Here is a 25925-nt window from a genome sequence, read left to right on the forward strand (position 1 = left end):
TGGGAGAATCAAGTTTAAAGACATGAGAAGTCTCATTGGAGTTCAAGATGTGTCAAATGGTGAGTTCAAGCTTAAGGGGGAGAATGTTGACTTAAGCTTGAAGATAACTTAGAGTAGAAGTTATCCTAATGAGATTATGATTATATAGATTGATAGTTATCTATAAGATATGTTTTCTAATGAGTTTAGGAACTAAAAGAGATATATAAGGAGATGCTATGATTGTGGCATAACGTGTGAGTTTGAGTTTGAGATCTTAATAAAGTGAGTACTTGTTGGGATCATTGTCTAGGATCATAAGTTTACAATTCAATACCACGTTTGTTAATTTTTCTAACGTGTAACTCGGATTGGAATATCGCATAATTAAGTTTGTAGTTTTTTTCTAAAAACCTTTATAAACTAATATTCGATAAACTAATAAATAATTAAACACGAATCATATTAATCTTTTTCGCATCCGTTGCAATATTAAAGCTAAGATCTCTGATTTTACTAGTCATGAAATTGGATTTGGCCTCGATTATTAAAGCGTCGGTCTCTTGCTCACCCCGTCGTCCGTAATAGGCTCTGTTTTGGCATTATGGTTCATTTAATTATAATGTTTCATTTACTAATTAGTAATTAATAACAGCGTACGATACGAATGCATGAGAGCCCTCTGTTATAGTTGAATCATATAATTCCTTTGCTTTTAGCCCTCCTCTGTACAAGTCAAGCCTAGTTAGTTGGTTTTCTTTTATTAACGAAGTGATGATTTTGTTTTTAATTTACTTAAGCTTTCATTATAATACGTCTCTATCTTCTCTTCTATTATTTGTCATTTTTCAAAAATGTGAAAGGCATTTATGAATTCAGAAAAATTCCCTGTCGGTGGTAATTTTTAAGACTTGAGAACTTAATATGGTGTGATCCTCTGCTTTTTCTCCTATTCCTTTGTTTCGTTTTTGTTTACATAACCAAGGTTTTTCATCTATCCTCTTCTTCCTAAGAGAAGTTGGAGGCAGGACACCAGGATATGTATATATATAAGACTAAGATCCAGGTTTCTTAATTTAAAACACATGAAATCAGAACAAAGCATTGGATAAAGATATAAGAACATAGGATATTGCGTCATTACAACGCCAGTCATTTAATTAGTAAACATTCAAAGATCAAATGCAAGACCGGAACAATCGTAACAGTTTCTAGGCTTGATGAGCCACCCAGTGTGTAAGAAGCAATGAATTGTAAAATGCTCCAGAACTTATTGTGGAATAATTTACTTGACATTTTATAAGATGATCAATTTCGTCATGAGTACAATGGTAACAAACATATCGTAGCTTGGGAAAATATTAAGTAACCATGTATAGAAACATAAAAACAACCACTCAAAAACTGTTGCCAAAAAGCAAAGCAACCATTTTATTAACCAAACTTGAAACTTGAAACTTGAAACCAACCAAAACATAACATGAAAATAGCATTACAATACAACTCAAAATTAATAGAAAAGACATACACAATTGCTAATGTATCATTTTTATTGTAATGATTAATTATCATGTTTCATTAAATAAAATAGTAACAACGTACGATTGCATGAGCATGAGCCTCATCACTCATCAGTGATGGCCACCGCCACCATAACCACCTCCAAATCCTCCTCCACCACCCGCTCCACCGCCAAAACCTCCGCCGCCACCATATCCCCCTCCGCCACCAAATCCTCCTCCTCCTCCAGCGCCGCCACCGCCCCCAAGTCCTCCTCCAGCACCACCACCGTATCCTCCTCCAGCTCCTCCTCCCAAACCACCACCACCACCTAGACCTCCACCCCCGCCTAGACCGCCACCGCCTCCTAGACCACCACCTCCACCTAGACCACCACCGTGACCTAGACCACCTCCTCCACCCAGACCGCCACCTCCACCTAGACCACCACCGTGACCTAGACCACCTCCTCCACCCAGACCGCCACCGCCTCCTAGACCACCACCTCCGCCCAAACCACCACCACCTCCTAGACCGCCACCTCCACCTAAACCGCCTCCTCCGCCCAAGCCGCCACCGCCACCTAAACCTCCCCCACCACCTAGACCGCCTCCGCCTCCCAAACCCTTTCTAAAACCCTTCTTGTGGAAGAATGGACGAGGTTTGTGAAACAAGTGTTTGTCGTCCTTAACTTCAACATGTCCGAAGGCAAATTCGGCGACAAGAGCGAATACAAAGATAAACACACACGCCCTACGGGAAATTAAACCCATAAGTAAGTGGTTTCTTAATTAATTAACTCACTCCACGAGTTTTATTTGATGGATGTGAAAGGGAGAAGATAGTTGTGTCAGTGACAGTTTAGTCTTCGTCTGTTTATATAGGCATATCGTTACTACTACTCGTGACTACGTAACATAACCGGTTTAGCATCCTTTTTATTGGGTTCTTATTAAGTACGGTTTAGTTTAGTTTCTCTTTATATTCTCTATTCATTTTTATGATTGACAAATTTTGCATGGGTAGTGTAATTATTTTAAGATTGTTAACGAATGTAATTGAATCTGGATTAATGTCAATAAACTTATATGCATTCAGAATAGAGATAACCATGAGGAAAACCGGCATTGAACTAACCGGTGTTCAACTTGTAATAAAGCAAAGATAATATAATTGGTTGAGTATACCACAATAATATTAAATGATGTATATCTGTCATTGGACAATTTATTTATGTCTGCCAACTGCCCAGTTGATCTCTGATCTCATCCAACAAAAACAAGAAAATGAAAAGAATTGATAATCTATACGATATATAAATATGCATACAGAGTGAATTGTATGCATCAGTTTCCGATGAAAAATGAATGAAATACTCTGGAATGTTGGGAGCAAAAGAACCTGAAATTGAAGGATATATACATTGTTGTTTAATTCATGTTCATAGCAATCATCAGTTAGATTTTCTTTATAAATAAAATAAGTGCCATTTCTTGACTTATAGTCCAGCATGTTTATGATCCTCACATATTTTTAAAAAAATCCATTGACATATCTTTCTTTTTATACTGAGAAAAATTAATTTACTACATGAATAAACTGTGCGTTCATAAAAAACAAAATTTGACAAATCGTGGCTGATTTATTTCCCTTTTATAATTCCCCTCAATAATTGAAGGATCTTTTTGCATTATTCAAACGCTAAATGTGTTCTCATTTAGTGAAAAAGAAGCGATCTCATTTATTGTGTCAGTACCAAACACAATATTAACTTCTCAATTTACAAACCAACACATAAAGAAAAACAGTACGTACGTACATGCACCATTTACTAACTTTTTCGTTTGTTATATGCACCATTTACCAACTTACTTTTAGAAGACAAATTTTCATGTCGGCTTGGTCAGTTATATTATAGATTACTCATATACAGTAAATTCAAGTTATTTCTAAATGACTAGGTTAATATAATGATATTTTTGAATTGATTTGCATTGAGAATAGGCAGTTATTATAGATAACGTATCCTATCGCAAAATACAAAATATTTAACTTGTATTTCGAGCCATTTTTCATGCTGAACATCTAAATAAGCTTCTAACTGGGAGATAAAAGATGGTAAGACAATTTGACTTCGGGTAATGCATACTAATGTGCATTATTGAGTGTATGAGACCATCTATATTTTGTTAAATCGTACGTTCCGATCTCATACAAGACTCTTAACTAGAAACCATCTACAACTTAGACACATGTACCTTGATCCTTAACTGATCTAATAAAAGATGACCCAAGAGGAGGTAATAAAATTATTTGAAGTATGTTGCTACTTGTCTTTCCTTCATGAAAAACATAACAAACTGATCAAGAAAGTCTTTGACATCAGAGTCTTTAAGAGCTTCTCCAGCTATAGTTTCTTGATAGGAATATAACCAGATCCAAAAAGTAGGAAAGAGAGACATATGTAGTTTCTTGTCGGATTGTCAAGTTTTGGTTCTTGGTTATTGTGGAAGGTCAAAAGGCGGCAACGGTAGATATAAGTTGAGAAGACTTCGTGTTTTGGGTTCTAGAAGCAGATTATATCATCTGCCTGGCCGAGGGCAACATCAATATATCCAAATCATTGTGTTTTGCTTTGTTGAAAAGTTTATTGCGTTGAATGGTCGTATGTTTTTGTGTAAATGGTTTTCAGTTGCTGTGTTTTTGGTTTTAGATTCTAGTTCTTGTGCCTTGTTTGTGTTGTATCCGTAAGTTGCCCCAATATTGGATTTACTTGCCTTCTCGTGGGCTCTTGTTTATGAGGATTCTTTGTTATCCACCAGTTTATTTGTATTTAATGAATAATTATCATATGGAAACAAAAAACATACCTGCTGGTTGATGTGCTAATAACTAAAACGACGGTCCACGTGGTTAATAACATAATAACATAAACCAATATTAAGCCCATTAAGGATCTTACAACTCCAAGCATCGAGGCCCATTAATAAACCTCTGAAACATCTCAAAAAATTATTCAAAACCTCTTTTCATCTGATCTCTCTCCCTCTCTCAGGTGAAAACAGTTCACTGGAATCTCTCCACACCCTAAGATTCTCAATCTCGTTTCTTTTCTCTCAAGTAAACTGTTATCCTTCAAATTATCAATTAGATTACTTCTATGTTCATGTTGGCGTTAAACCCCGATTCTCATTTTAATTTTTCTTTGTATATGCTTGATCTCTAAAGCTACCGACTTTGAAGAAGAAGATCCAATTAGGGTTCGGAATTGTTTAGGCGGTTGGTTTCTTTACCGTCAAACAATCGAAACTCTGAAGTCAATTCAAGATTTGACTAGCTTATCTTAGGGCTGAAGCTATCATGGCGCAGAGTAATTGGGAAGCTGATAAGATGTAAGTGAAGCTGAAATTGAATTCTTCGTGGAAAGTTATAACCTTTTTAAAAAAAAATTTGTTTCTCATGTTTTTGTTGGGTGTGTAGGCTTGACACTTACATATATGATCATCTGGTAAAGAAGAAACTGCATAACATTGCTAAGTCTTTTATGACTGAAGGCAAAGTCTCTCCTGATCCTGTTGGTAAGAAACCCACTTTTGAAGTTTATGTTTTTGTCCTAGTTTCAATGGGAATTGACTCGTTGGAGTTTAATGTGTTTGTGTTGTGTGAATGATGTAGCAATTGATGCTCCTGGTGGGTTTCTGTTTGAGTGGTGGTCTGTGTTCTGGGAGATGTTCTATGCTAGGACGAAGGAGAAGCATGATGAGTCTGTTGTTGAGTATGGGCTTAACGTTTACATCTTTGATTATCTGGTGAAGAAGAAACTGCATTACACTGCTAAGTTGTTCATGACTGAAGTGAAAGTCTCTCCGGATAATGTTGGTATGTTTTTGTCCTGTTGGCTTCTTTTGATTGTTCTGATTCAAGCTGTTTTTTTTTCGGTTTTTATTGTGTATTGGGTTTTAAAACTAAGTGATTGACTCGTTGGTGATTCTTGTGAATGATGTAGCAATTGATGATCCTCGTGGGTTTCTTTCTGAGTGGTGGTCTTTGTTCTGGGACGTCTACATTGCTAAAACGAATGAGAAGCATTATGAGTCTACTGCAGAGGTGGGCTTATCTACTACCATCTGGAGATGTTTTTTTATTTGGTAACTGACGAGTGGCTTTGATATATATAGGCGCAACAAGGTAAACCGAAGGAGCAAATGAAGCAACCCAATCCAATTAACACTGAGACATCCCAAACCCATATGGATGCAGGGACAATCCATCATGGGTAAAAAATTTGTCTCTGCTTAATTTTTGTTGCATGCATAAATATTGTCCTCACTCCTCACACCGTTTCACCTTGAAACAGTCAGATGGTCCAAGGGAATAATCAAGGAGGTGTTTCGGCAGCACTTCAGTCACGCACTCAGCAGACCCCTGTAAGATTAATGTGTTTGTGTTATCCTAACAGCTTTTGGCTGCCAAACATCTTTCTGATTTTCCATTTTTCCGCTGCTTTTTTGGTCTTTAGCTTATCAACATGCCGCCTGTACAGCACTCTTCGTCTCAGCAACAAGATCCCTTACTATCACAGCAATCACAACAGGTACTTTTATGTGGTTTGTTTGGTCCAAATTAGTATATATATTTTTTTCAGTTTGTGAGATGATTGAGATAGACCAACAACTTCCTTTTTTGTCTCTGGTAGAACAACAGTACAGGGTCAGGAAACATGGTCGGCTCATCCAACTCACAGCTGTCAACTCCTTCAACGCATACCCCTGTCGAAGGAGATGCTATGACTGGTAACATGCCAAAAGGGCCAATGATGTATGGTTCTGATGCAATAGGTGGTCTTGCATCATCAGCAAACCAACTGGTATGTTTCTTAAAACAGACTAGCTTTGTTCTAGTAGCATATGAAACCAGCATGCAGTAGTCTTGTGTGAAAGGAAGTGCTTTGTGCATTGCCCATGGAGCGGTCTTATTTTTCATATAAGAAATATAGCTGCAGGATGACATGGAACCGTTTGGAGATGTGGGAGCCCTAGAAGATAACATAGAATCGTTGTTTTTATTTGGTAACTGACCTGTGGCTCTGAAATATAGTGGCAACAAGGTAAAGCGGAGGAGGAGCAAATTCAAATGAAGCAACTCAATCCAGTGAACACTGAGACATCAGGAACAAACAATCATGGGTAAAAATTGAATTGCCTTCATTTTTTCTTTTGCAGTCATATTTACTGTCCTCACACCGTTTCACCCCCTTTCTTCTCATGTTCCTAAAACAGTGAGATGGTCCAAAGGAATGATCAAGGAGGAGATGTATCGGCAGCAATACTGAAGCAACTTAAGTCACAAACTCAGCAGACCCCTGTAATTACCTTACTTGATAGAATCTTCTTCTCTGTTTTAGTAACCTTTCTGCATTGTACTAAACACATGGGGCTAAAGTTGGAAGCTGGAGAAGGAGAATCACGTAAGCGATGCAAATGCAAAAAGTCCAAGTGTTTGCAACTGTAAGCTATACATAATTCCACTTGTTTGTGATCTTTTAGGCTCTTCATCAAAAAGTTTTGTGTATTGATTATTCTCTCTTGATCTTTATGTGCAGTTTATGTGAATGCTTTTCTACTGGAGTCTATTGTACTACAGAGCCGCCATGCTCATGTACAGATTGCTTCAACAAACCTATTCATGAAGATACCGTCTTGGCTCCTGCTCGCAAAAAGTATGAGTCTCGGAACCCATTTGGATTTGCTCCTAGAGTCATCAGGAGCTCCCATTCAGTTATGAAAACCAGAGTAAGATATCATACACACATCTCTGCTTCATTCTTGTCTGAAAGGATAACAAGTTGTAATGACACGCAGGAAGAGGAGGATGCAAGAAAAAGTCCAGCTTCTGCTCGCCGTAAAAGTGGCTGCAACTGCAAGAAATCAAACTGTCAGAAATACTGTCAATGCTTTAAGGTTTTTCTATTGTTCTTTCTTCTAATAAAATCTATTTTGATTTAACTTTACTCTAATTTGGTATATGATGGTTTTTTTTTGAAAGGTGGTGTGGGCTGTACCGTAAACTGTAAATGTGAAGGGTGTGAGAACAGATTCGGCGTCAAAGCTTCAGTTTCCAAACCAACAAATAAAGATTAAACAGTTAGGCAAAAGGTTATGTGTACATGCATCTTTACGCTTAGAAAACAAAGTTCAATGTAGTCATATAAATTCAAACGGTACATTGCTAGATGACTAGGTTTATACTTTGTGAAATTTTGGATTGTTTTGCATTGAGAAAAAATGCAATTGTTTTTGTTATATAAAACGTACAGAATACATAGACTTTTACCATTTCAATTGGTTTCACTAATAAGATATTTAACAGCCTGTTCTTAGAAAAATGCAAATGTTTTAAGAGGAGACCCCGTTCAACTCATTCAAAATCTTCTTCTTAAAGCTTGAAGCCAATAGAAACCCCAATAAAAGGCCCACTAAGGAGCTTAAACAATGAGGCTCATTAATAAACATAAACCGAATCCTAAGCTTATTGAACCAAATCCTGATCTCCAAACCTGTTTAAAACCTTTTCATCTGATCTCTCTCTCTCTCTATCTCTCCTGATCGATTTACTTCGATAGCTCCTCCAGGTGAAAAAAAACAATTCACTTGAATTTCTCCAAACCCTAGATTCCCAATTTCGTTATTTCTCATTCAATCATCAATTCGATTACTTCTACGCTCAATTCGACGAATCCCTGAAGTAATTTTAATTTTCTCGATTATCATTCTGATTTCTCTGTATGTGCAGCTGGCAATGCTTGATCTCTAGTTTTGAAGATCGAATTAGAGTTTCGAAACACACTGATTCGTTTGGGCTTACTCAGGTTAGTCTCTTTTATCACCAAACAATCGCAATTCTAAGTCAATTGTTATGAATTGAGATTTGAATCACTTTAATTTCCTTATAGCTCGATCTCTGGCTGGAGCTATGGCGCAGAGTAATTGGGAAGCGGATAAGATGTAAGTTAATTGTGTGGTAAAGTTTCAATTCCCAGATTTTTATTTTTTTGTTAACTTTCCTTTTGTTGGGTGGGTGTAGGCTTGACGTTTACATATATGATTATTTGGTGAAGAAGAAACTTCATAACACTGCTAAGTCTTTCATGACTGAAGGCAAAGTCTCTCCTGATCCTGTTGGTATGTTTTTGTCCTGTTGGCTTCTTTTGATTGTTTTTGTTTCATTGTCTTTTGGGTTTTTAAGCTAAGTGATTGAATGGTTTGAGTTCATGTGAATGATGTAGCGATTGATGCTCCTGGTGGGTTTCTTTTTGAGTGGTGGTCTGTGTTCTGGGACATCTTTATTGCAAGGACGAATGAGAAGCATTCTGAGTCTGCTGCAGCTTATATAGAGGTGGGCTATCTATCGTCTGGAGATAAGTTTTTTTTTTTCCAGTTTGGTAACTGAGCGGTGGCTTTGATGTTTAGGCGCAACAAGGTAAAGCGAAGGAGCAGCAAATGCAATTGCAGCAGCTGCAGATGATGCGCCAAGCTCAAATGCGTAGGGATCCTTCTCTTGGGCCGATGAATGCTATTGTTTCTGATGGGATGGTTGGGCAGTCTAACAATGCCAGTGCTATGGCTGCAAAAATGTACGAGGAACGTATGAAGCAACCCAATCCAATGAACGCTGAGACATCCCAACCCCATATGGATCCGAGGATGGCCCTTCTCAAATCAGGAACAAGCCATCATAGGTAAATTTTTTGTCTCGGCTTAATTTTTTTTGCAGGCATATTTACTGTCATCACACCGTTTCACCCCTGTCTCGTCTTGTTCCTGAAACAGTCAGATGGTCCAAGGGAATCATCAAGGAGGTGTTTCGGCAGCATTGCAGCAACTTCAGTCACGAACTCAGCAGAGCCCTGTAACTACCTTACTTGATGATGACTGTTCAAATCTCCTTTTTCTGGAAAGTTTCCAGTTAAATTTTTTTGTGTGTATCTGAATCTCTTGAACGTGCAGGAAATCAAAAGTGAAGTAAATCTTGGAGCATCTCCAAGACAACTGCCAGTGGATCCGTCTACAGTTTATGGCCAGGGGATTCTGCAATCGAAGCCTGGGATGGGGAGTGCAGGTAAATGAATCCAATGTAACGCTTACGGGATTATACAGTGGCAATTGTTTGACCCTTGACTCCAAAATTAACAAATTATTCCCTGTTATATTCTGAGAATTTATGGTGAATTACACAGGGTGATATGGTTAATAGCCTCTTGTGAGAAAATTTTGTTTATATTTTGTTAGATCAAGTCTTATGGTTTTATGTTTTTCTCTTGTCAAGGATTAAATCCTGGAGTTGGTGTTCTTCCTTTGAAGGGATGGCCATTAACTGTAAGTCTCTGTGGTTCCTTTGCATGATTTATCTTTTCTTGTCATTCCGAATCCAGTTTTTCATCAAATTTGTTGTCAAATGTTATACAGGGCATCGATAATATGCGACAAGGTCTAGGCCCTCAGGTTCAGAAAGCTTTCCTTCAAAATCAAGGTCAATTTCAGCTCTCACCACAGCAGCAGCAACAACAACAGATTATGGCTCAGGTTCAAGGGCAAGGAAATATGACTAATTCGTCCGTGTATGGCGACATGGACACTCGCAGATTTTCAGGATTGCCCAGAGGAAACCTGAATTCGAAAGATGGCCAACAGAATGCAAATGATGGTTCTATTGGATCCCCCATGCTGTCAAATTCGTCAAAAGTAAGATTTTTTTTCCCTAAAAATCAGCACAAAAAATGCATATCCCTGTTGAATGCAGTGGCATCTGTTGAGCTGAATTCTTTTATTTTTCAAGTGAACTTTCCACTATAAGCATAATGTTTTTGTGTCATCCTAAGGTTGATCTATCAAGGGAACACAATTTGGTTTCTCCTTGTTAACCACATCCTCCAAGAGAAAATTTATCTGCATATAAATAGCTTTTGACTCCCAAACATCTTTCTGATTTTCCATTTTTTTCCGTTATTGTTTTTGGTCTTTAGCTTATAAACATGCCGCAAGTACAGCAATCTTCTTCTCAGCAACAAGATCCTTTACTATCACAGCAATCACAGCAGGTACTTTTATGTTTATCATGTGGTTTTGTCTACATTAGTATAATTTTTAGTTTGTAAGATCATTGATTCACAACTTCCTTTTTGTGTCTTTGATAGAACAACCGCAAAAGAAAAGGACCTTCATCTTCTGGTCCTGCTAACAGCACAGGGACAGGAAACACGGTCGGCCCATCCAACTCACAGCCGTCAACTCCTTCAACGCATACCCCTGTCGAAGGAGTTGCTATGACTGGAAATATGCAGCATGTGAATAACATGCCAAAAGGGCCAATGATGTATGGTTCTGATGCAATAGGTGGTCTTGCATCATCAGCAAATCAACTGGTATGTTTCTTAAGACAATCTAGCTTGGTTCTTGTAACATCTGAATCCAGCATACAGTTCCTTGTGTGAAAGGAAGTGCTTTCTTAGCGGCTTTAGTATTCTAGCCCTTTTATTTTCATCTTTCTTATGATAAGAAATGTAGCTGCAGGATGACATGGAACCGTTTGGAGATGTGGGAGCCCTAGAAGATAACGTTGAATCGTTTTTATCCCAAGATGATGGAGATGGAGGAAGCTTGTTTGGCACCCTAAAGCGGAACCCTTCTGAGCATACCGAAACCTCAAAGGGTATTATCTCCCCCCCTCAGACTAAAAATTCTCTACTAATAGACGATATATAGTAAAAGTGGTCCTTTTTTTCTCTCAGTTTTTAGTTTCAATGAGGTTGGCTCTATAAGAAGAAGTGCCAGTAAGGTCATCTGCTGTAACTTCTCATCTGATGGAAAATTGTTGGCTAGTGCTGGACATGATAAGAAGGTGCAACATCTTAATCTCTGAGGACGGAGCATACACTTTTCTTATGAACCCAACATCTATAGATTTTGTTTGTTTAAGAACAGATAATGTGGATGCAATTTTTTTGTCAGTAGGTGTTTATTTGGAACATGGAAACGCTACACACTGAGATCCCTCCGGAAGAACATGGTCATATCATCACAGATGTTCGTTTCCAACCTAATTCAACTCAACTGGCTACGTCGTCTTTCGACAAAACTATCAAAATATGGGATGTTTCTAAGGTATAGTAATTCATCTCTTTTTTAACTGAATCCATTTTTTCTTTTTCACTTTTGTGACTAACCACTACTAATTTGTGCAGCCTGGTTACTTCGTACGAACAATTTCTGGTCACAATGCACCTGTAATGTCCCTTGATTTTCACCCGAAGAAAACCGATCTTTTCTGCTCTTGTGATACCAACAATGAGATTCGTTTCTGGAGCATCAACGCTGCTAATTGCCTTCGTGGTATAAAGGCAAGCCCCCCTGAACTTTCTTATGCCGTGTCTTCTCCTCGAGTTGAACTTTGTGTTTTCTAATCTTTTGAGTTTTACAAGCACAGGGTGCTAGCACGCAAGTACGGTTTCAGCCAAAACTTGGACAAATGCTTGCTGCAGCTTCGGAAAATATTGTGTCAATTTTCGATGTTGAACAGTACAGAGGGGTCCATTCGTTTAAGGTAAACCCGAAGATATTTTTTTTTTTAATTACTTCTTCAGTCTACAGCAGGCAGGACTTGTTTTCTACTTTTAGGACTTATGCAACTTGGAAGTCCAATGTGTTCTCTTGTTTGACAAAATCCAATGATTATGTACTCATGGCTTGACTTATCTTTGATCTGTTAGGGACATTCCTCAAGTGTGCATTCTATTTGTTGGAACCCAACCGGAGAGTTGGTAGCTTCTCTTAGCGAAGACAGTGTTAAAGTATGGTCTGTGGGCTCAGGAGAATGCATCCACGAGCTCAGTTCTAGTGGAAACAAATTCCACTCTTGCGTTTATCACCCTACCTATCCCAATCTCTTGGTCATCGGTGGTTACCAGGTATTATTCATAATCCCCTGAATTTCAGAAGCTTTGATTGAATCTGTATCACCATTAACCACCGTTCAGTAGAATCTGGCTGTCTACAGTTGCTTGATGTGAATGATTTTCTCAGTCAGTTGCTTTAACTTTTTGTAAAACGAATCTATTGCAGTCACTGGAGCTGTGGGACACAGGAGAGAACAAATGTATGACAATAGCGGCTCACGAGTGTGTGATCTCTGCCTTAGCTCAGTCATCTTCTACAGGAATGATGGCGTCTGCAAGTCATGACAAGTCTGTAAAGATTTGGAAGTAGAAAATAATATTTATCTTCTTTCAAGAAGAGCAGCTCAGGACTATTTTTGAGTCTAAATTCTTTGTTAAATGTTAAAATCAATAAGTTGTTTAATGGGTTTGTTTGCTTCAAAAGCAAAGGGACTTATGCTCATTCGAATCTTTGTTTCATGATCCTACTTTCTTTCTTGTTGTGATATCTAGTGTTTTAAGTGAGAGACAGATGTAAGTAATTTCTCTAGTCACCGACCATTTTGTTGAAATAATTTCTTATAAATCAATCAAATAAACGTTTTTAAATGACCTCTATACATAAACACTTGGTTGGTTGTTTTTTTGTCAACGGTTGGTTTGTTAAAGATGATTACTGCAAACAAAAAATAAGCAGACACATTATAATAATACTAAGTTATATTTATGATGATACATATTTTAGTTTTTCACATAGATTAATAAAACAAATTAGTTTTAGTATTAAATACATATTTTTTTATGTTTGTCTATTTTCATAATACTAAAATAATAAAAGTTTAGTAAAGTCATTTTTTTTTTAAGTTTACACTTAGGCATTATTAGTTGATAAAAATGCAGTGAAAATATAAAAAATATTTGAAACAATTTTTTTTTTAAATATGCATTTTATAAAACGGAGAGAATATTTTTAAACAGTAAAATTATATGTTTCTGCAAACCATAAAATTAAAAATTACTTTAAAGTTATTAGGTTATAAATATATTGATATATAATTAAACATAATATTAAGTAAAATTAAATCAAAACAAAATTATATATGTTATTTCCTTATTAAACTTATCTAGATAAAAAATAAAATAAGTAAACAAGGATAAATGTATTTACATGATCCATGGATCATTTGGATAAAGAAACGAATAATCCTAAACAATATCCAAATGAACCATTTGAAGAAATTATTTATATAAATCATCTGGATAGAAATAATGAACGGAGAAAGAGCAACTTAATCACTTTACATTTTTACCCAAAAAAAAAAACTTAATCGCTTTGTGAAGTTCGGAGGTCTATTCTAGACTTCTAGTACTAGTAGAAGTTGACATTCTAAATTCGTCCAATCTTATTACTCTTTCAGAAAAGATCAGTCCAATTAAGAGTATATATAATTTTAAAATAATATCAAACCAATTGATATATCTTTTTTTGCTAAAATTTGGTGCAACCAATTGATATGTTTATATGAACTTATATATTGTGAATTCTCGAATTGATTTAGGTTGCATAGCCGCGAAATCTTTCCTTTCGGTGAACATTATTGTATTTTCGTGTAATATAACCAGAAAAAGCGTTCAGTATAAAAGAACAGTATGCGTCATCATTTTTATTTACAATTATCGATATTATTACACTCACTCAGGTATTAAAAAAAAAACAAACAAGGCTAAATTAACTGAATATACATAAAAGAAATAATATATTATGTTCCAAAAAGGGCAATTGTCAATAATAGCACTTTTTGAGTTGTTGTCTAAAATGACACTAAAAAGAGGAAATCACAAAAATGACATTCATTAAATGATAAAATATTTCTAATAATTTTGGTTAAAAATTAAATAAACAAACAAAAATAAATAAAAACAAATAAAATAAAAATAAAAAAATGAAAATTTAATTTTTTTATAGTTTCAGATTATATATTTTTAGATTCAAAATTTTTTATAATTTTTTTTTTGAATTTTTTTTTTCAAATTTTCTTTTTATAATTCAAAACTGTTTTTAAAATTTTTATTTTTAATTTTTTACTATTTATTTTTTATTTTATAAAATTTTAAACCTTAATTCCAAAACCCCACTACTTAACTCTAAATTCTAAGGTTTGAATTAATTAACCCAAATGGTATAAATGTATATTTACCTTTTTAATAAAACCTATTTTTGTAACTTTGAACCTTGAATACTAGTTTAAGAACAAAAACTTGGTTTGGTGCTATCATAGTCTTTTTCTCTTTCAAAAATTACATAAAAGAAATAGAAAAGTACAGTGTATTGAAGAAAAAGATTAATACAAAAACAAATAAATAAAAAGAGAGACAGACCCCACACGGCACCATCTCCAGCCCTAACTCCAATCAGACCTTTTCTCCTCTCTCTCTCCTCTCTTCTCTCTCTGAGTATTCCATGAAACGCGTCGGAAAATGGGAAAATACATAAAGAAGAACAAACTCCACGGAGAAGCTCTATCCTTGATGGACGTCTCTCCTTCTCCTTCTCCTTCTCCGCTCGGCGTTCTCACCCGAGCCAAGTCCTTAGCTCTCCAACGCCGCCTCCAAAAACCCCCCTCTTCCCCTTCTCCCAACCCTCCGCCGTCGAAACAGAAGATGACTGATTGTTCCGGCGGCTCGTATCTCCAGCTGCGGAGCCGCCGGCTCCAGAAGAAGCCTCCGATTGTCGTGATTCGCTCAAGTAAACGGAGAAAGCAACAGCAGCAGCGGAGGGAGGAAGAGGGTCGAAACCCTAACCCTAATCCCCAAAATTCGATTCGTGGGTCCGGTGGTGATGGGTCGTCGAGGTCGGATTCGGTTGCGGAGAGTGTCGTGTTTGGTAAAGAGAAGGACTTTAACGGTGGAATCAACAGAGAGCTCGATGGCAGTGAAAGGTATCGTTTTTCAATTATTTTCTCGATTTTAAATTTAAATGTTTTTAAAATTTTATGATGCCATTTTTGCTTTATCTGACACTCACTAGTCTCTTCTCTCTGTTTCCAGGAAAGTATATATTAATCAATTTCTTGAGATTTTTATTTTTATTTTTGCTCTCTTCTTCAAGCTATTTCTGTGCTACTAGTGTGTCTGCTTTGAGTGTTAGATTGTTGTGTCTGAGATGCATTCTTGAAAGCTTAGTTTTGGGTCTTGTGCAAACTGATTATATAAATGCTTGTTTTCTTTGGTTTTCTATTTAGTTTTGATGTTAAGATTTATCTAAAGTTGAAGATCTTGTTGGATAATATTTGAACTAATCAATGTTAATATTACGTCGTCTTTGGTTCCCTTTGGTTTATGCTTTTTGATCTTTTGACCCACTATTCAACAGGTTACTGGTTATCCTTTTTCAGTAGGGCATGACTTAGATTAGCTTTAGGCGATAAAGTATGTTGGCTTTTTGCTACTAATTGAGGAAAATGTTAGTTAATCGCTTTTATCCTTGTGAGCGTTGTGCGGAGTGAGACGAAAGTAACATGTTATTTGCTTTTAGCTTCAACAGGACCACAAGTAGGGAATCCACACCATGCAGTTTGATACAAAAGCCAGAATCCATCCCAAGTCCTGGATCATCTACGAAGCTTAGCAACGGTATTAGTGGCAACAGCAACCAAAGAGAAGATAGTTTTTCAGGGAGCCATCGTCACCTACCAACTACACCTGAAATGGACGAGTTTTTCTCTGGTGCTGAAGAAGAACAACAAAAGCAATTCATTGAGAAGTATGTTCTGCAATGACTAAACCCTTTTGGTTATGATCTGTTCTGTTGTTCTGTGTCCCTAACGGTTCTGTTGATTCTTTTCTTTCAGGTACAACTTTGATCCTGTGAACGAACAACCACTACCGGGACGGTTTGAATGGAAGAAGGTAGATGATTAGAAAACAACGAAAAGGGGTGGGGGTGGTTAATAGTTAATAACAGACTATTATTAACATTATTCCTGCTAATTATCGGTTTGATCTTTTATTATCCATCATCCGTTTTCTTTAACTTTCCCAACATGTAAAGGAAACTTAGGACTAAAAACCCATTGTAGCGTTGGTGTCTGTAAACATAAGTGTCTGAAAAGGGTTTGTGTAACACATAACTGATACCAATCCTTTTCAGTTCTAAACAGATCACCTTACTATTAGTAGTATTACTAAACTATAAGAGAAAAGTCTGTAAGGGTTTAGGGGTTTAGAGTTCTTTTGGTTAATGGTTTAGTGGAAGTCTTGTTATAACTCTGTGTCCTGTAACCATAATAAAAATCTATCTATTTATGTTTATACATGTACTGATCTCAAAAACACTTTCAATAAAGACTTATCCTTCTCTGGCTTCGTCTTAAGTTCTTGTTCTTATCATTATCATCATTATGGTCCATGTGTTGCGTTCTTCAGACATGTATACATCACAATGACAGGTAAATAGCATACATATATATGCCAATATAGAGAGACAGAATCTGTTTGTTATGGATTTGGATAGTGTCTCATAGTAGTGGTCTTTGTTATGTCTCTGTCTTCTCACTAAAATCAAAAGTGTTAGAAAGATTCTTTTTCTCTTTTTATCACTCATGTGTGTACTTTTTCCACTTTGTGATTTGTGCCCACTACATATCATCATCATCATCATTGTCTTTTGATCTATCATAGGAACTTCGTCGCCTCTTTGCTTGTCATAAGATTCGTTTTTTTTTTGTGATTGATTTGAGTCTCCAGACGACGTCATTTGAAACAGTTCCCGAACTCGCCGCACGAATCCAATCCAAATGTGGTTTAAATGAAATTTCTTTGTTCTCGAAGTTAACAAGTATCGAACTTTGTGCCAGCTGCTGCGACTTGCGGCCAAAGCGGTGAAGAGGTACAAAAGAAAGGACCCACAACTACAGTACGAGTCTTGGATTCTTTGTGTTGGGATGTGGTGTAGTGAGCTCAAGTCCACTAACTGCCACACACTCTGTTTAAGTAACTGCCAGAAACTCCATACTGCAACCAATGAAAACATATTTTTCTCTCCGGAATTTGCGATATGTGTTTTTCTTCTTCTTTGTTTCTCCCTTTTACAAACTTAATTAAGTGTTCTTAGTAAGATCTTGTTTAGAGAGTTTCTTGGTTAGTTTCTCCTCTAAAGTGTTATGATTCTTAACTTATACTTAAGCACACCGTCAAACATATCACTCAAAGTCATAACTCTATTTTATAATATGAATTATACATCAATATCAGTTGCATTACTGCAAGACTGCTGTTCATATGCAATTTCCATCATAACACTTGAGAACAGTGCAGAACAACATTCAAACAACAAGAGATTGGAACATAGAGACATGAATAAAGGGAGAGAATTCAAGATTTGTCTTCTCAGAAGACTTGAATCTTGTTCTCTCTATATATATTTGTAAGATATGTAGGAGTAATGCTAAAAAAGATGAAGAAGACTAAGCTGCTTTTGTGTAAATACGAATCCCAACTGCTAAACTGAGAATGGCAAGGGGTACAAGGAACTGGAGGATCTTGATAATGAACTCAGAGGTCTTGTCTTGATTGTAGTGAGGCTGTTTAGGAGGTGTGTATTTGGTTTTCTTTGGTATTGTCGTTGGATCAATCTCTCCAACGTAGTACTGTTCCATCATCTCTCTGGCGCTCTCGCTGTGTCCCACATCCTCAAAATCATCCGTTGCATCCTTCCCTTTAAAAGCAGAAGAATCAATATCAATATCAATATGGATGGATCAACACTACGTATCAAAGCAGAAAGTTTGGACATAGTTGTGGTTTATATACGGACCTGTTGAAGACAAGAGAACTTCATCCCCACCAGGATGGTCTTCAAGGAACTTTGTCACATTATACACCTGCGTTTTTTATAAACTTCTTAGTGTATGAGCAAAGGAACTGTAGTATACTAAAACTTAGTCATCAAGCTTCTGAACTTTTGAAGATTTCTTGTTAAATAAAGAAGATTAAGACATGTTAAGATCCAACACATACCCTAGTTATGATTCCAATGCAAGAAACAATGAAGCTACACAAAGTAAAGTTCATAAGGTTCTTGCTACCTTTTGACTAAACCAAGATCAACCATGTGTCTTGTGTTCATTTAACTAGAATGAGCAATCAATGGGAACATAACACCAGGATACTAGAAACAAAATACTCCACTAGCATCTATGTTCAGAGATATAATTTGCTTATGAAAATAAACAGAACCTGTTGATGGAACGACACACCAAAACGTTTTAAGTTTACAAGTTTCTTGTGCTTGGACTGAAGCAGACGATACGCATTTCACAAACTAATCAATGACTCTTAACAGGAAACAAGTTGTTTCTGAAACTTCAAAAGCTTAATCCCGTGCAAACACCTAGTTTCAAAGCTGAGAATAAAGAGAAAGAAGAAAGAAACCTTTCCACTGATGACAATCCAACAGTCATGAGCGTGGTTGTGTTCTGAAACTTCTGAAAGTGTGAAGATCTTTGCTTCCTCCCTCATTGTTTTTGCTTCTTTACCAGAAATAATAATTCCCACCAGAACCTGACACAGCCAGATTTAAAGCTAAAAAATTAATAGGAGTACCGAGAGACAGAGTTGTTGAGACAGGACCGATCCTACAAATCCGGTTCGGCTCGTTAAATCGAATTACGAGTGTGTGATACTGATTGAGTTAAATTGATAGATTTCTTCTCATTTACTGTGTAACTTTGTGCTACACTGCTACTCCACTATTTTAAGACATTTTGGTATTCATCTGACTGATTTTTGGAAAAACATGTACCAATGTTAAACCGATGGGTTCATTGGTTTGGTATAGTTGCTATCCCCGGGTGGGTGGGGTAGGTGGGCAGTGCAAATGCTGCGGTTTTGCTCTAATTTTGCCTTTTTCATCCAAGATCGGTTGGTGAATGATGTACAATAAATTTGTTTATGATATAGAATAATTCTCTTAAAAATATTCGAAATTTTATATATTTTTAGGACAAAATTTGTTTTTAAAAATTATGAAACTGATGTTTTCTGCTGATTTTTTGTTTTGTTTTTATGACGCATATGATGAAAATAGCATAAGAGAATAAAGTTGATACCCAAATAAATAGAAAAATTGTATATGTATATTTTCCTTTTCTTAGATAATTCCTCTTTTGTTCCTTTTTGAAGGATTTCATCTTGTATAAATAAAAATAAGAGAAAAAGACTAGGATAGCACCAAACCAAGTTTTTGTTTCCAAAGTAGCACTCAAGGCCCAAAATCACAAAATAAGTTTCATTAAAGAGGTAAATATACACTTATACCCCTTGGGTTAATTAATTCAAACCTTACGATTTAGAGTTAAGGGGTGGGGTTTTGGAATTAGGGTTTAAAATTTTATAAAAAATAAATACTAAAATAAAAAATAAAAATTTAAAAACAGTTTCAAAAAATATTTTTAAATTATAAAAAGAAAATTTGAAAAAAAAATTACGAAAAAAAAATTTATAAAATTTCGAATCTGAAAACATATAATCTGAAACTATAAATTTTTTTTTTTTATTTATTTTTGTTTGTTTATTTAATTTTAAACCAAGGGTATTAGGGATATTTTACCCTTTAATGAATGTCATTTTTGTGACTTTCTTCTTCTATTGCTATTTTTGAGACATAAACTTCAAAAAGTGTTATTATTAACAATTGCCCTAAAAATAAACACTGAGATATTAAAAAAAAACAAGTCCATCAATCGAGATAATTAATCTTTTATCAAACTGTGATCCAAATAGCAAAAGAAAAATTCACATCTTGCATCTTAAGGTATTTGTTATTTTATTAACGAGTTGCAATAAATCTGATCGTTATAATATTATTTGGCAATTGAAATATAAACTAACAAAACTACCCAATTTGAACAAGTATTCGACTATTGTGGCAATTTATGAAGTTTAAATTTATTGGGATCTAATAACAATATACAGAAAATAGTAGACCAAAAGTGTAATTAACGTATATATCAGGAGAAGTTGTTAATATCCTGACTTGTTGGGTAAGTCTCCTAAATATTCGATAAGTTCCTCAGCTCATTTGCATCCAACTCCCTCACTACTACTTTCATTCTTTTACTTCGAATCCGGTAGAGAGATTCAAGACGAGTCTCTTTCGTCGGAGGGTTTCTATCTAGTTCGTCATCTGATTTAGGGTTTTGTCAGCTTCGATTAGCGTTCGTAATCAATGGCCGCCGCTATGGTTAGTTCCGCCGGAGGGTTGCTGGCAATGCTGAACGAGCCTCAGCCTTCCTTGAAGCATCACGCGCTCTCGCATCTCAACAACTTGGTTGATCGGTTCTGGCCCGAGATCTCCACCAGTGTCCCCATCATGTAAATTCTCTAACTTTTTCTTTGTTTTCCGATTTGAGAATTAGGGTTTTTGATTCAAGTGAAGATTTGGATTTGTTCTTGGGTCTTCTCGGTTTAATGGTTAGGATAAGAAAGGAAAGTGCTTTTCTTTTAGATGATCAGCTTTAGCAAGTCTCTGTAGTGATCTTTGTAGATTATGAATGAGTCCGAGTTTAGCAAAAAGTTGTCTTTGTGTAATTGAGTTCTTTTACCAATATAATGTAGACACTTGGATTCCTTTTTCTTCCTTGTCTTACCTGCTAGTGATATTAGATCAAAGGTGTAGAGGCTGTGCTGGCACAGGGATTTGGTTTTGTGAAACTATTAGTTGTTAGATCTCTAGAGTGATATGTTTAACTCAAGAGACGTTTCTGTTTGCAGAGAGAGTTTATATGAAGATGAAGAATTCGATTTGCATCAAAGGCAGCTTGCTGCTTTGCTTGTCTCTAAGGTACGTTCCAGCGTTTTTGCTAACTTTAAGTGTTGTCTGCTTAGAGAATAGAGATGATATTTGCTATATATATATGTTAGTGACAAATTGTGTAATTGTTACACTAAAAGCTTGATTGTTGTTTCTTCCCTCGATGATTCGAATATTTGTCTCAGGTTTTCTATTACTTGGGCGAGCTCAATGATTCGTTGTCTTACGCCCTTGGAGCTGGGCCCTCATTTGATGTTTCAGAAGATACTGATTATGTTCATACGCTTCTAGGTGAGGATTGAGGAGCTTGTTTCTGTGTTTACTCTTCTTTTTTTTTTTTTGCGATTCACTCACTATTACTCTAGCTAGGGTACTGTTGACTGCAATATGCATGGAAGATAAGAATGTATCAAATCTGGATGAATGTTCGCTCACCAGATGCTTTTGTTTTGTTTTCAGCCAAAGCAATTGATGAATATGCCAGTCTCAGATCAAAGGCATTTGAGTCAAATGAGATGGTGGACATTGATTCCAGGCTCGAGGCCATTGTTGAAAGAATGCTTGAAAAGTATGTATGCCGAAAAATCTAATGCTCTAGTCATCTTAGTGTCTCAATTATTCTTACGTGGTTTTGCCTTTTGCAGATGTATCACTGATGGGAAGTATCAACAGGCTATGGGCATTGCCATAGAATGCCGGAGATTGGATAAGTTGGAGGAAGCTATCACAAAGAGCGATAATGTTGAGGGAACTTTATCATATTGCATCAATGTTTCTCATTCCTTTGTTAACCGCAGAGAGTATAGACATGAGGTAAGACTAATAGTCTCAGACTTTGATTGAATAGAAAATATATGTTCTGATACTATTGATTGAGAGTAGAACAGTATGGTTTTGCCTCATCTGGCAGATATTGTGAGCATTTAGTAGTCTCTATGTTGCATCTTCCCAGTACCATGTCTGGTAGTCTCATGTATAGCATTCACTGTCTCTAAGCTGTAACTGAAATCCTATTCCAGTTCTCGTGAACCTATCTGAGATGTGTCAAGCTTGTATTGAAAATGTCCTCTTTCTTGGTTTATCTTAGTTTAGTCTTTATTTGGAAGAGTGATAACATCCTTGTCTATTCTTTCAGGTGCTTACCTTACTTGTTAAAGTCTACCAGCAGCTGTCTTCTCCTGATTATTTGAGCATTTGCCAATGCCTCATGTTTTTGGATGAACCACAAGGTGTTGCAACCATTTTGGAGAAGCTTCTTCGCTCAGAGAGCAAGGATGATGCTTTATTGGCATTGCAAATTGCATTTGATCTTGTGGAGAATGAGCACCAGGCCTTTCTCTTGAGTGTTAGAGATCGCCTTCCTGCTCCCAAAACATGCCCTGTAGAAGCAGTTCAGGCTGTTGAAACGACTACGGCTCCGACTGAGAATCCTTCAGGAGATGTTCCGATGGCGGATGGAACTCCAGCTCCGACAATTGTGCACGAGACGGATCCAGTTGACGCTACATATGCTGAGAGGCTAACCAAGATTAAGGGAATTTTATCTGGGGAGACATCTATTCAGCTGACGCTTCAGTTTCTTTACAGCCACAACAAGTAAGCTACTGTTAAAGTTTTGACATCTTGAAAGGGGATACGTACTATAAAAAAAAAAGTCTAGTTCAGGAAGTAATCATATGTTTCATTGATAATATTGTCTTCTGTAGATCGGACCTGCTGATACTAAAGACAATCAAACAGTCTGTCGAGATGCGAAACAGTGTTTGCCACAGTGCTACAATATATGCTAATGCCATTATGCATGCTGGAACTACAGTGGACACTTTTCTTAGAGAGAATTTGGTAAATGTTCACTTCCACTGTCACATTTCTTTATGTTTGCGGTTGACTGTGTGGCTTAGTGTTTATAACTCTCTTTTATTTTTTGTTCTTTTTGAAATTGACAGGATTGGCTAAGCAGGGCCACCAATTGGGCTAAATTTAGTGCTACAGCCGGATTAGGTGTTATTCACAGAGGTCACCTGCAACAGGGTAGGTCATTGATGGCTCCATACTTGCCTCAGGGTGGAGCAGGTGGCGGCGGGAGTCCCTATTCAGAAGGAGGCGCTTTGTATGCCCTTGGACTTATCCATGCAAACCATGGCGAGGGCATCAAAGAATTTCTTCGTGACAGCTTACGCAGTACTAATGTTGAGGTGATTAGTTGATATCTTACTTGATATAGTCTCTCTAACTTCCCTGTCAGCCTCTTTGCTCAAAGATAATTTTGTATTGTGAACTGTGGATGCAGGTCATTCAACATGGAGCTTGTTTAGGTCTTGGTTTGTCAGCTATTGGGACAGCTGATGAAGAGATATACGATGATGTCAAAAGCGTGCTTTACACTGACAGTGCTGTTGCTGGTGAAGCTGCTGGTATCAGCATGGGTTTATTATTGGTTGGAACTGCGACTGAAAAAGCAAGCGAGATGCTCGCTTACGCTCATGAGACACAGCATGAGAAGATAATAAGGTAATGTTGGGGGAAGTTTTTTGGTGATGAGAGTCCATGGTATTTTGAACTAGCATTTCAATAATCAGCATTCTCGTGTGATTTTTAGGGGATTGGCTCTAGGTATAGCTCTTACAGTGTACGGCAGAGAAGAAGGAGCTGACACCTTGATTGAGCAGATGACTAGAGATCAAGATCCTATCATCCGTTATGGTGGCATGTACGCACTGGCATTGGCTTACAGTGGAACAGCAAACAATAAGGCAATTCGCCAATTGCTTCACTTTGCTGTATCTGATGTCAGTGATGATGTTAGAAGGACTGCTGTTCTGGCACTTGGATTCGTCTTATACTCTGATCCAGAGCAGGTCAGTTTCAGACGCTCTCTTGTGACCAAAAACTTCGATATCTGTAGTGCTTCTAAGGATTTTGTGTTTGCTTGTCTTGATTTCATTGAATTTTTTCTTTTCTGCAGACTCCCCGTATTGTATCATTACTTTCTGAATCGTACAACCCACATGTTCGCTATGGAGCGGCACTTGCAGTAGGTATCTCTTGTGCAGGCACTGGCCTCAGCGAAGCAATATCCTTGTTGGAGCCACTTACATCAGATGTGGTTGACTTTGTTCGTCAAGGTGCATTGATTGCAATGGCCATGGTGATGGTCCAAATTAGCGAAGCAAGCGATTCTCGTGTTGGAAAATTTAGGTTAGTACATATCTATTTCTCTTCAGCACTAGGAGGTAGAGAATATTTTGGTAGACTGATATTTTTTGTATAATGTTTTGCAGGCGCCAACTTGAGAAGATCATACTCGACAAGCACGAAGATACAATGAGCAAGATGGGAGCGATTCTGGCCTCTGGTATCCTCGACGCCGGTGGTAGGAACGTTACTATAAGACTGCTCTCTAAGACCAAACATGACAAAGTCACTGCTGTCATCGGCCTCGCTGTCTTCAGCCAGTTTTGGTATTGGTACCCTCTGATCTACTTCATTAGTTTGGCTTTCTCGCCAACCGCTTTCATCGGATTAAACTACGACCTTAAGGTCCCAAAGTTCGAGTTCATGTCACATGCAAAACCGTCTTTGTTTGAGTACCCAAAACCCACCACTGTTGCTACCGCCAATACCGCTGCCAAACTTCCAACCGCTGTTCTCTCAACCTCCGTTAAAGCCAAAGCTAGGGCTAAGAAAGAAGCAGAGCAGAAAGCTAATGCTGAGAAAACTTCTGGTGCCGAAAAGTCTGTCAATGAAAGTGGCTCTGGAAAAGAAAAAGGATCAACTGAAAAGGAAGGAGACGCTATGCAGGTAATGTATTAGATTTCTATCATCTTCTTCTTATAAAGTTTATAGTGTTTGGATCGTCTGGGATTTGAAAGAAAGTCTCTGTCTCCATGAACTGTCAGGTTGATAGCAGTGCAACGGCTGAGAAGAAAGCTGCTGAGCCAGAGCCAGCGTTTGAGATTCTAGTAAACCCAGCTAGAGTAGTCCCAGCTCAAGAGAAGTACATTAAACTGCTTGAAGACAGCAGATACGTACCGGTGAAGCTAGCTCCATCTGGTTTCGTTCTTCTCAAAGACTTGCGTGAACACGAGCCAGAGGTTCTCTCTCTGACCGATGCACCAACTTCAACAGCTTCTCCTGCAACTGGTGCAGCGGCGGCTACACAAGGAACCACAGCCTCGGCTATGGCCGTTGATGACGAGCCACAACCTCCACAAGCCTTTGAATACGCATCATGATTTTAGTTTCTTTTAAAAATTAGGGGGAATGTTGTTGGTTCTGTTGAAAGACGCAAAAAAAAAAACAGATCTTTGGATTTTTGAGACTGCTTCTTGTCATTTGAAAATTGAACTCTAAGTTCAAGTACGATCTTGTGTTAACTTCTCGTTTGATCATTATCTAAATTTCAGTCGTTTTATTTTCATGTCATCTAAACGTGTGGTGTGATAAAAGTGGCTAAATGGTACGTTGTAAACTGAACTAAACCATTTAATTTAGCTAAATGCAACCGTTATTGATTATGACACGGTTTAAGCTAAAAAAAAAGAACATACGTCAAGAATGCAGATTCAGCTAATTGTGACGGAAATCTGATAATAGAGATACTGATAATCTTGACATGAATAATCCAATAGAGATTATTTCCAGCAGATTGGCTGTTGTATTGTTTCCCAAAGAGTAATATTGGATTATAATTGTATTTTGCTA

General features: G+C 37.0%; 6 protein-coding genes across 11 annotated transcripts; 4 read left to right on the forward strand and 2 right to left on the reverse strand.

The window, feature by feature from the left end:
- Nucleotides 1–1384: 1384 nt before the first annotated feature.
- LOC106441783 (glycine-rich protein 23) lies at nt 1385–2343 on the reverse strand. The gene has a single exon (XM_013883550.3). The coding sequence runs from the start codon at nt 2250–2252 to the stop codon at nt 1611–1613; it is 642 nt and encodes a 213-aa protein (XP_013739004.2). The 5' UTR covers nt 2253–2343; the 3' UTR covers nt 1385–1610.
- A 1614-nt stretch (nt 2344–3957) lies between these two features.
- Nucleotides 3958–7805, forward strand: LOC111198548 (transcriptional corepressor LEUNIG_HOMOLOG). 3 transcript variants are annotated; one of them, XM_048774921.1, is made up of 15 exons: nt 3958–4599; nt 4708–4871; nt 4960–5057; nt 5155–5358; nt 5486–5586; nt 5658–5755; nt 5837–5906; nt 5999–6073; nt 6176–6346; nt 6577–6665; nt 6759–6843; nt 6922–6986; nt 7082–7271; nt 7341–7440; nt 7525–7805. In XM_048774921.1, the coding sequence occupies exons 2-15, from the start codon at nt 4840–4842 to the stop codon at nt 7617–7619; spliced, it is 1473 nt and encodes a 490-aa protein (XP_048630878.1). In that variant the 5' UTR covers nt 3958–4599; nt 4708–4839; the 3' UTR covers nt 7620–7805. The 3 variants fall into 3 exon arrangements, with proteins under 3 accessions (XP_048630878.1, XP_048630869.1, XP_048630871.1); XM_048774912.1 differs by having other exon boundaries at nt 3962–4599; nt 6759–6986; XM_048774914.1 differs by having other exon boundaries at nt 3962–4871; nt 6759–6986; nt 7341–7439.
- A 163-nt stretch (nt 7806–7968) lies between these two features.
- LOC106437764 (transcriptional corepressor LEUNIG_HOMOLOG) lies at nt 7969–13018 on the forward strand. Of its 3 annotated transcripts, none has more exons than XM_013878725.3 (19): nt 7969–8110; nt 8272–8347; nt 8432–8483; nt 8563–8660; nt 8765–8874; nt 8949–9217; nt 9309–9387; nt 9486–9597; nt 9805–9854; nt 9945–10220; nt 10502–10576; nt 10673–10900; nt 11043–11187; nt 11267–11376; nt 11490–11639; nt 11720–11875; nt 11962–12078; nt 12245–12442; nt 12597–13018. In XM_013878725.3, exons 3-19 carry the CDS (start codon nt 8452–8454, stop codon nt 12738–12740), a joined length of 2349 nt encoding a protein of 782 aa, XP_013734179.1. In that variant the 5' UTR covers nt 7969–8110; nt 8272–8347; nt 8432–8451; the 3' UTR covers nt 12741–13018. The 3 variants fall into 3 exon arrangements, with proteins under 3 accessions (XP_013734179.1, XP_013734183.1, XP_013734180.1); XM_013878729.3 differs by having other exon boundaries at nt 11049–11187; XM_013878726.3 differs by having other exon boundaries at nt 8105–8347.
- Nucleotides 13019–14704: 1686 nt separating this feature from the next.
- On the forward strand, nt 14705–16774 carry LOC106437765 (cyclin-dependent kinase inhibitor 4). 2 transcript variants are annotated; one of them, XM_013878730.3, is made up of 3 exons: nt 14705–15348; nt 15945–16172; nt 16261–16774. In XM_013878730.3, the coding sequence occupies exons 1-3, from the start codon at nt 14888–14890 to the stop codon at nt 16328–16330; spliced, it is 759 nt and encodes a 252-aa protein (XP_013734184.1). In that variant the 5' UTR covers nt 14705–14887; the 3' UTR covers nt 16331–16774. The 2 variants fall into 2 exon arrangements, with proteins under 2 accessions (XP_013734184.1, XP_013734185.1); XM_013878731.3 differs by having other exon boundaries at nt 15954–16172.
- An 834-nt stretch (nt 16775–17608) lies between these two features.
- Nucleotides 17609–18997, reverse strand: LOC106443462 (cytochrome b5). Its single transcript, XM_013885025.3, has 3 exons — nt 18842–18997; nt 18225–18291; nt 17609–18125 (listed from the first exon to the last, which is right to left on the reverse strand). Exons 1-3 carry the CDS (start codon nt 18926–18928, stop codon nt 17875–17877), a joined length of 405 nt encoding a protein of 134 aa, XP_013740479.1. The 5' UTR covers nt 18929–18997; the 3' UTR covers nt 17609–17874.
- A 1479-nt stretch (nt 18998–20476) lies between these two features.
- LOC106437767 (26S proteasome non-ATPase regulatory subunit 1 homolog A) lies at nt 20477–25639 on the forward strand. Its single transcript, XM_013878732.3, has 13 exons — nt 20477–20782; nt 21182–21251; nt 21407–21512; nt 21681–21789; nt 21866–22034; nt 22357–22817; nt 22928–23063; nt 23168–23416; nt 23512–23732; nt 23821–24079; nt 24187–24419; nt 24503–25022; nt 25121–25639. Exons 1-13 carry the CDS (start codon nt 20637–20639, stop codon nt 25454–25456), a joined length of 3015 nt encoding a protein of 1004 aa, XP_013734186.1. The 5' UTR covers nt 20477–20636; the 3' UTR covers nt 25457–25639.
- Nucleotides 25640–25925: the final 286 nt, after the last annotated feature.

The sequence above is a fragment of the Brassica napus genome, chromosome A3, assembly GCF_020379485.1.
Source record: "Brassica napus cultivar Da-Ae chromosome A3, Da-Ae, whole genome shotgun sequence".
Taxonomy (NCBI): domain Eukaryota; kingdom Viridiplantae; phylum Streptophyta; class Magnoliopsida; order Brassicales; family Brassicaceae; genus Brassica; species Brassica napus.

Excerpts from the sequence above, each read along its gene's own strand:
- LOC106441783 (XM_013883550.3), bottom strand. The coding sequence starts at position 2,252 with ATGGGTTTAATTTCCCGTAGGGCGTGTGTGTTTATCTTTGTATTCGCT.
- LOC111198548 (XM_048774912.1), top strand. The coding sequence starts at position 4,840 with ATGGCGCAGAGTAATTGGGAAGCTGATAAGAT. Across the intron at positions 5,907-5,998 it reads CACGCACTCAGCAGACCCCT|CTTATCAACATGCCGCCTGT; the intron begins GTAAGATTAATG and ends TTTGGTCTTTAG. Across the intron at positions 6,987-7,081 it reads AAGTCCAAGTGTTTGCAACT|TTTATGTGAATGCTTTTCTA; the intron begins GTAAGCTATACA and ends CTTTATGTGCAG.
- LOC106437764 (XM_013878725.3), top strand. The coding sequence starts at position 8,452 with ATGGCGCAGAGTAATTGGGAAGCGGATAAGAT. Across the intron at positions 9,388-9,485 it reads CACGAACTCAGCAGAGCCCT|GAAATCAAAAGTGAAGTAAA; the intron begins GTAACTACCTTA and ends TTGAACGTGCAG. Across the intron at positions 11,377-11,489 it reads GTGCTGGACATGATAAGAAG|GTGTTTATTTGGAACATGGA; the intron begins GTGCAACATCTT and ends TTTTGTCAGTAG.
- LOC106437765 (XM_013878730.3), top strand. The coding sequence starts at position 14,888 with ATGGGAAAATACATAAAGAAGAACAAACTCCACGGAGAAGCTCTATCC. Across the intron at positions 15,349-15,944 it reads GAGCTCGATGGCAGTGAAAG|CTTCAACAGGACCACAAGTA; the intron begins GTATCGTTTTTC and ends ATTTGCTTTTAG. Across the intron at positions 16,173-16,260 it reads CAAAAGCAATTCATTGAGAA|GTACAACTTTGATCCTGTGA; the intron begins GTATGTTCTGCA and ends CTTTTCTTTCAG.
- LOC106443462 (XM_013885025.3), bottom strand. The coding sequence starts at position 18,928 with ATGAGGGAGGAAGCAAAGATCTTCACACTTTCAGAAGTTTCAGAACAC. Across the intron at positions 18,292-18,841 it reads GGATTGTCATCAGTGGAAAG|GTGTATAATGTGACAAAGTT; the intron begins GTTTCTTTCTTC and ends TAAAAAACGCAG. Across the intron at positions 18,126-18,224 it reads AGTTCTCTTGTCTTCAACAG|GGAAGGATGCAACGGATGAT; the intron begins GTCCGTATATAA and ends CTGCTTTTAAAG.
- LOC106437767 (XM_013878732.3), top strand. The coding sequence starts at position 20,637 with ATGGCCGCCGCTATGGTTAGTTCCGCCGGAGGGTTGCTGGCAATGCTG. Across the intron at positions 22,035-22,356 it reads GCAGAGAGTATAGACATGAG|GTGCTTACCTTACTTGTTAA; the intron begins GTAAGACTAATA and ends CTATTCTTTCAG. Across the intron at positions 24,420-24,502 it reads TCTCGTGTTGGAAAATTTAG|GCGCCAACTTGAGAAGATCA; the intron begins GTTAGTACATAT and ends AATGTTTTGCAG.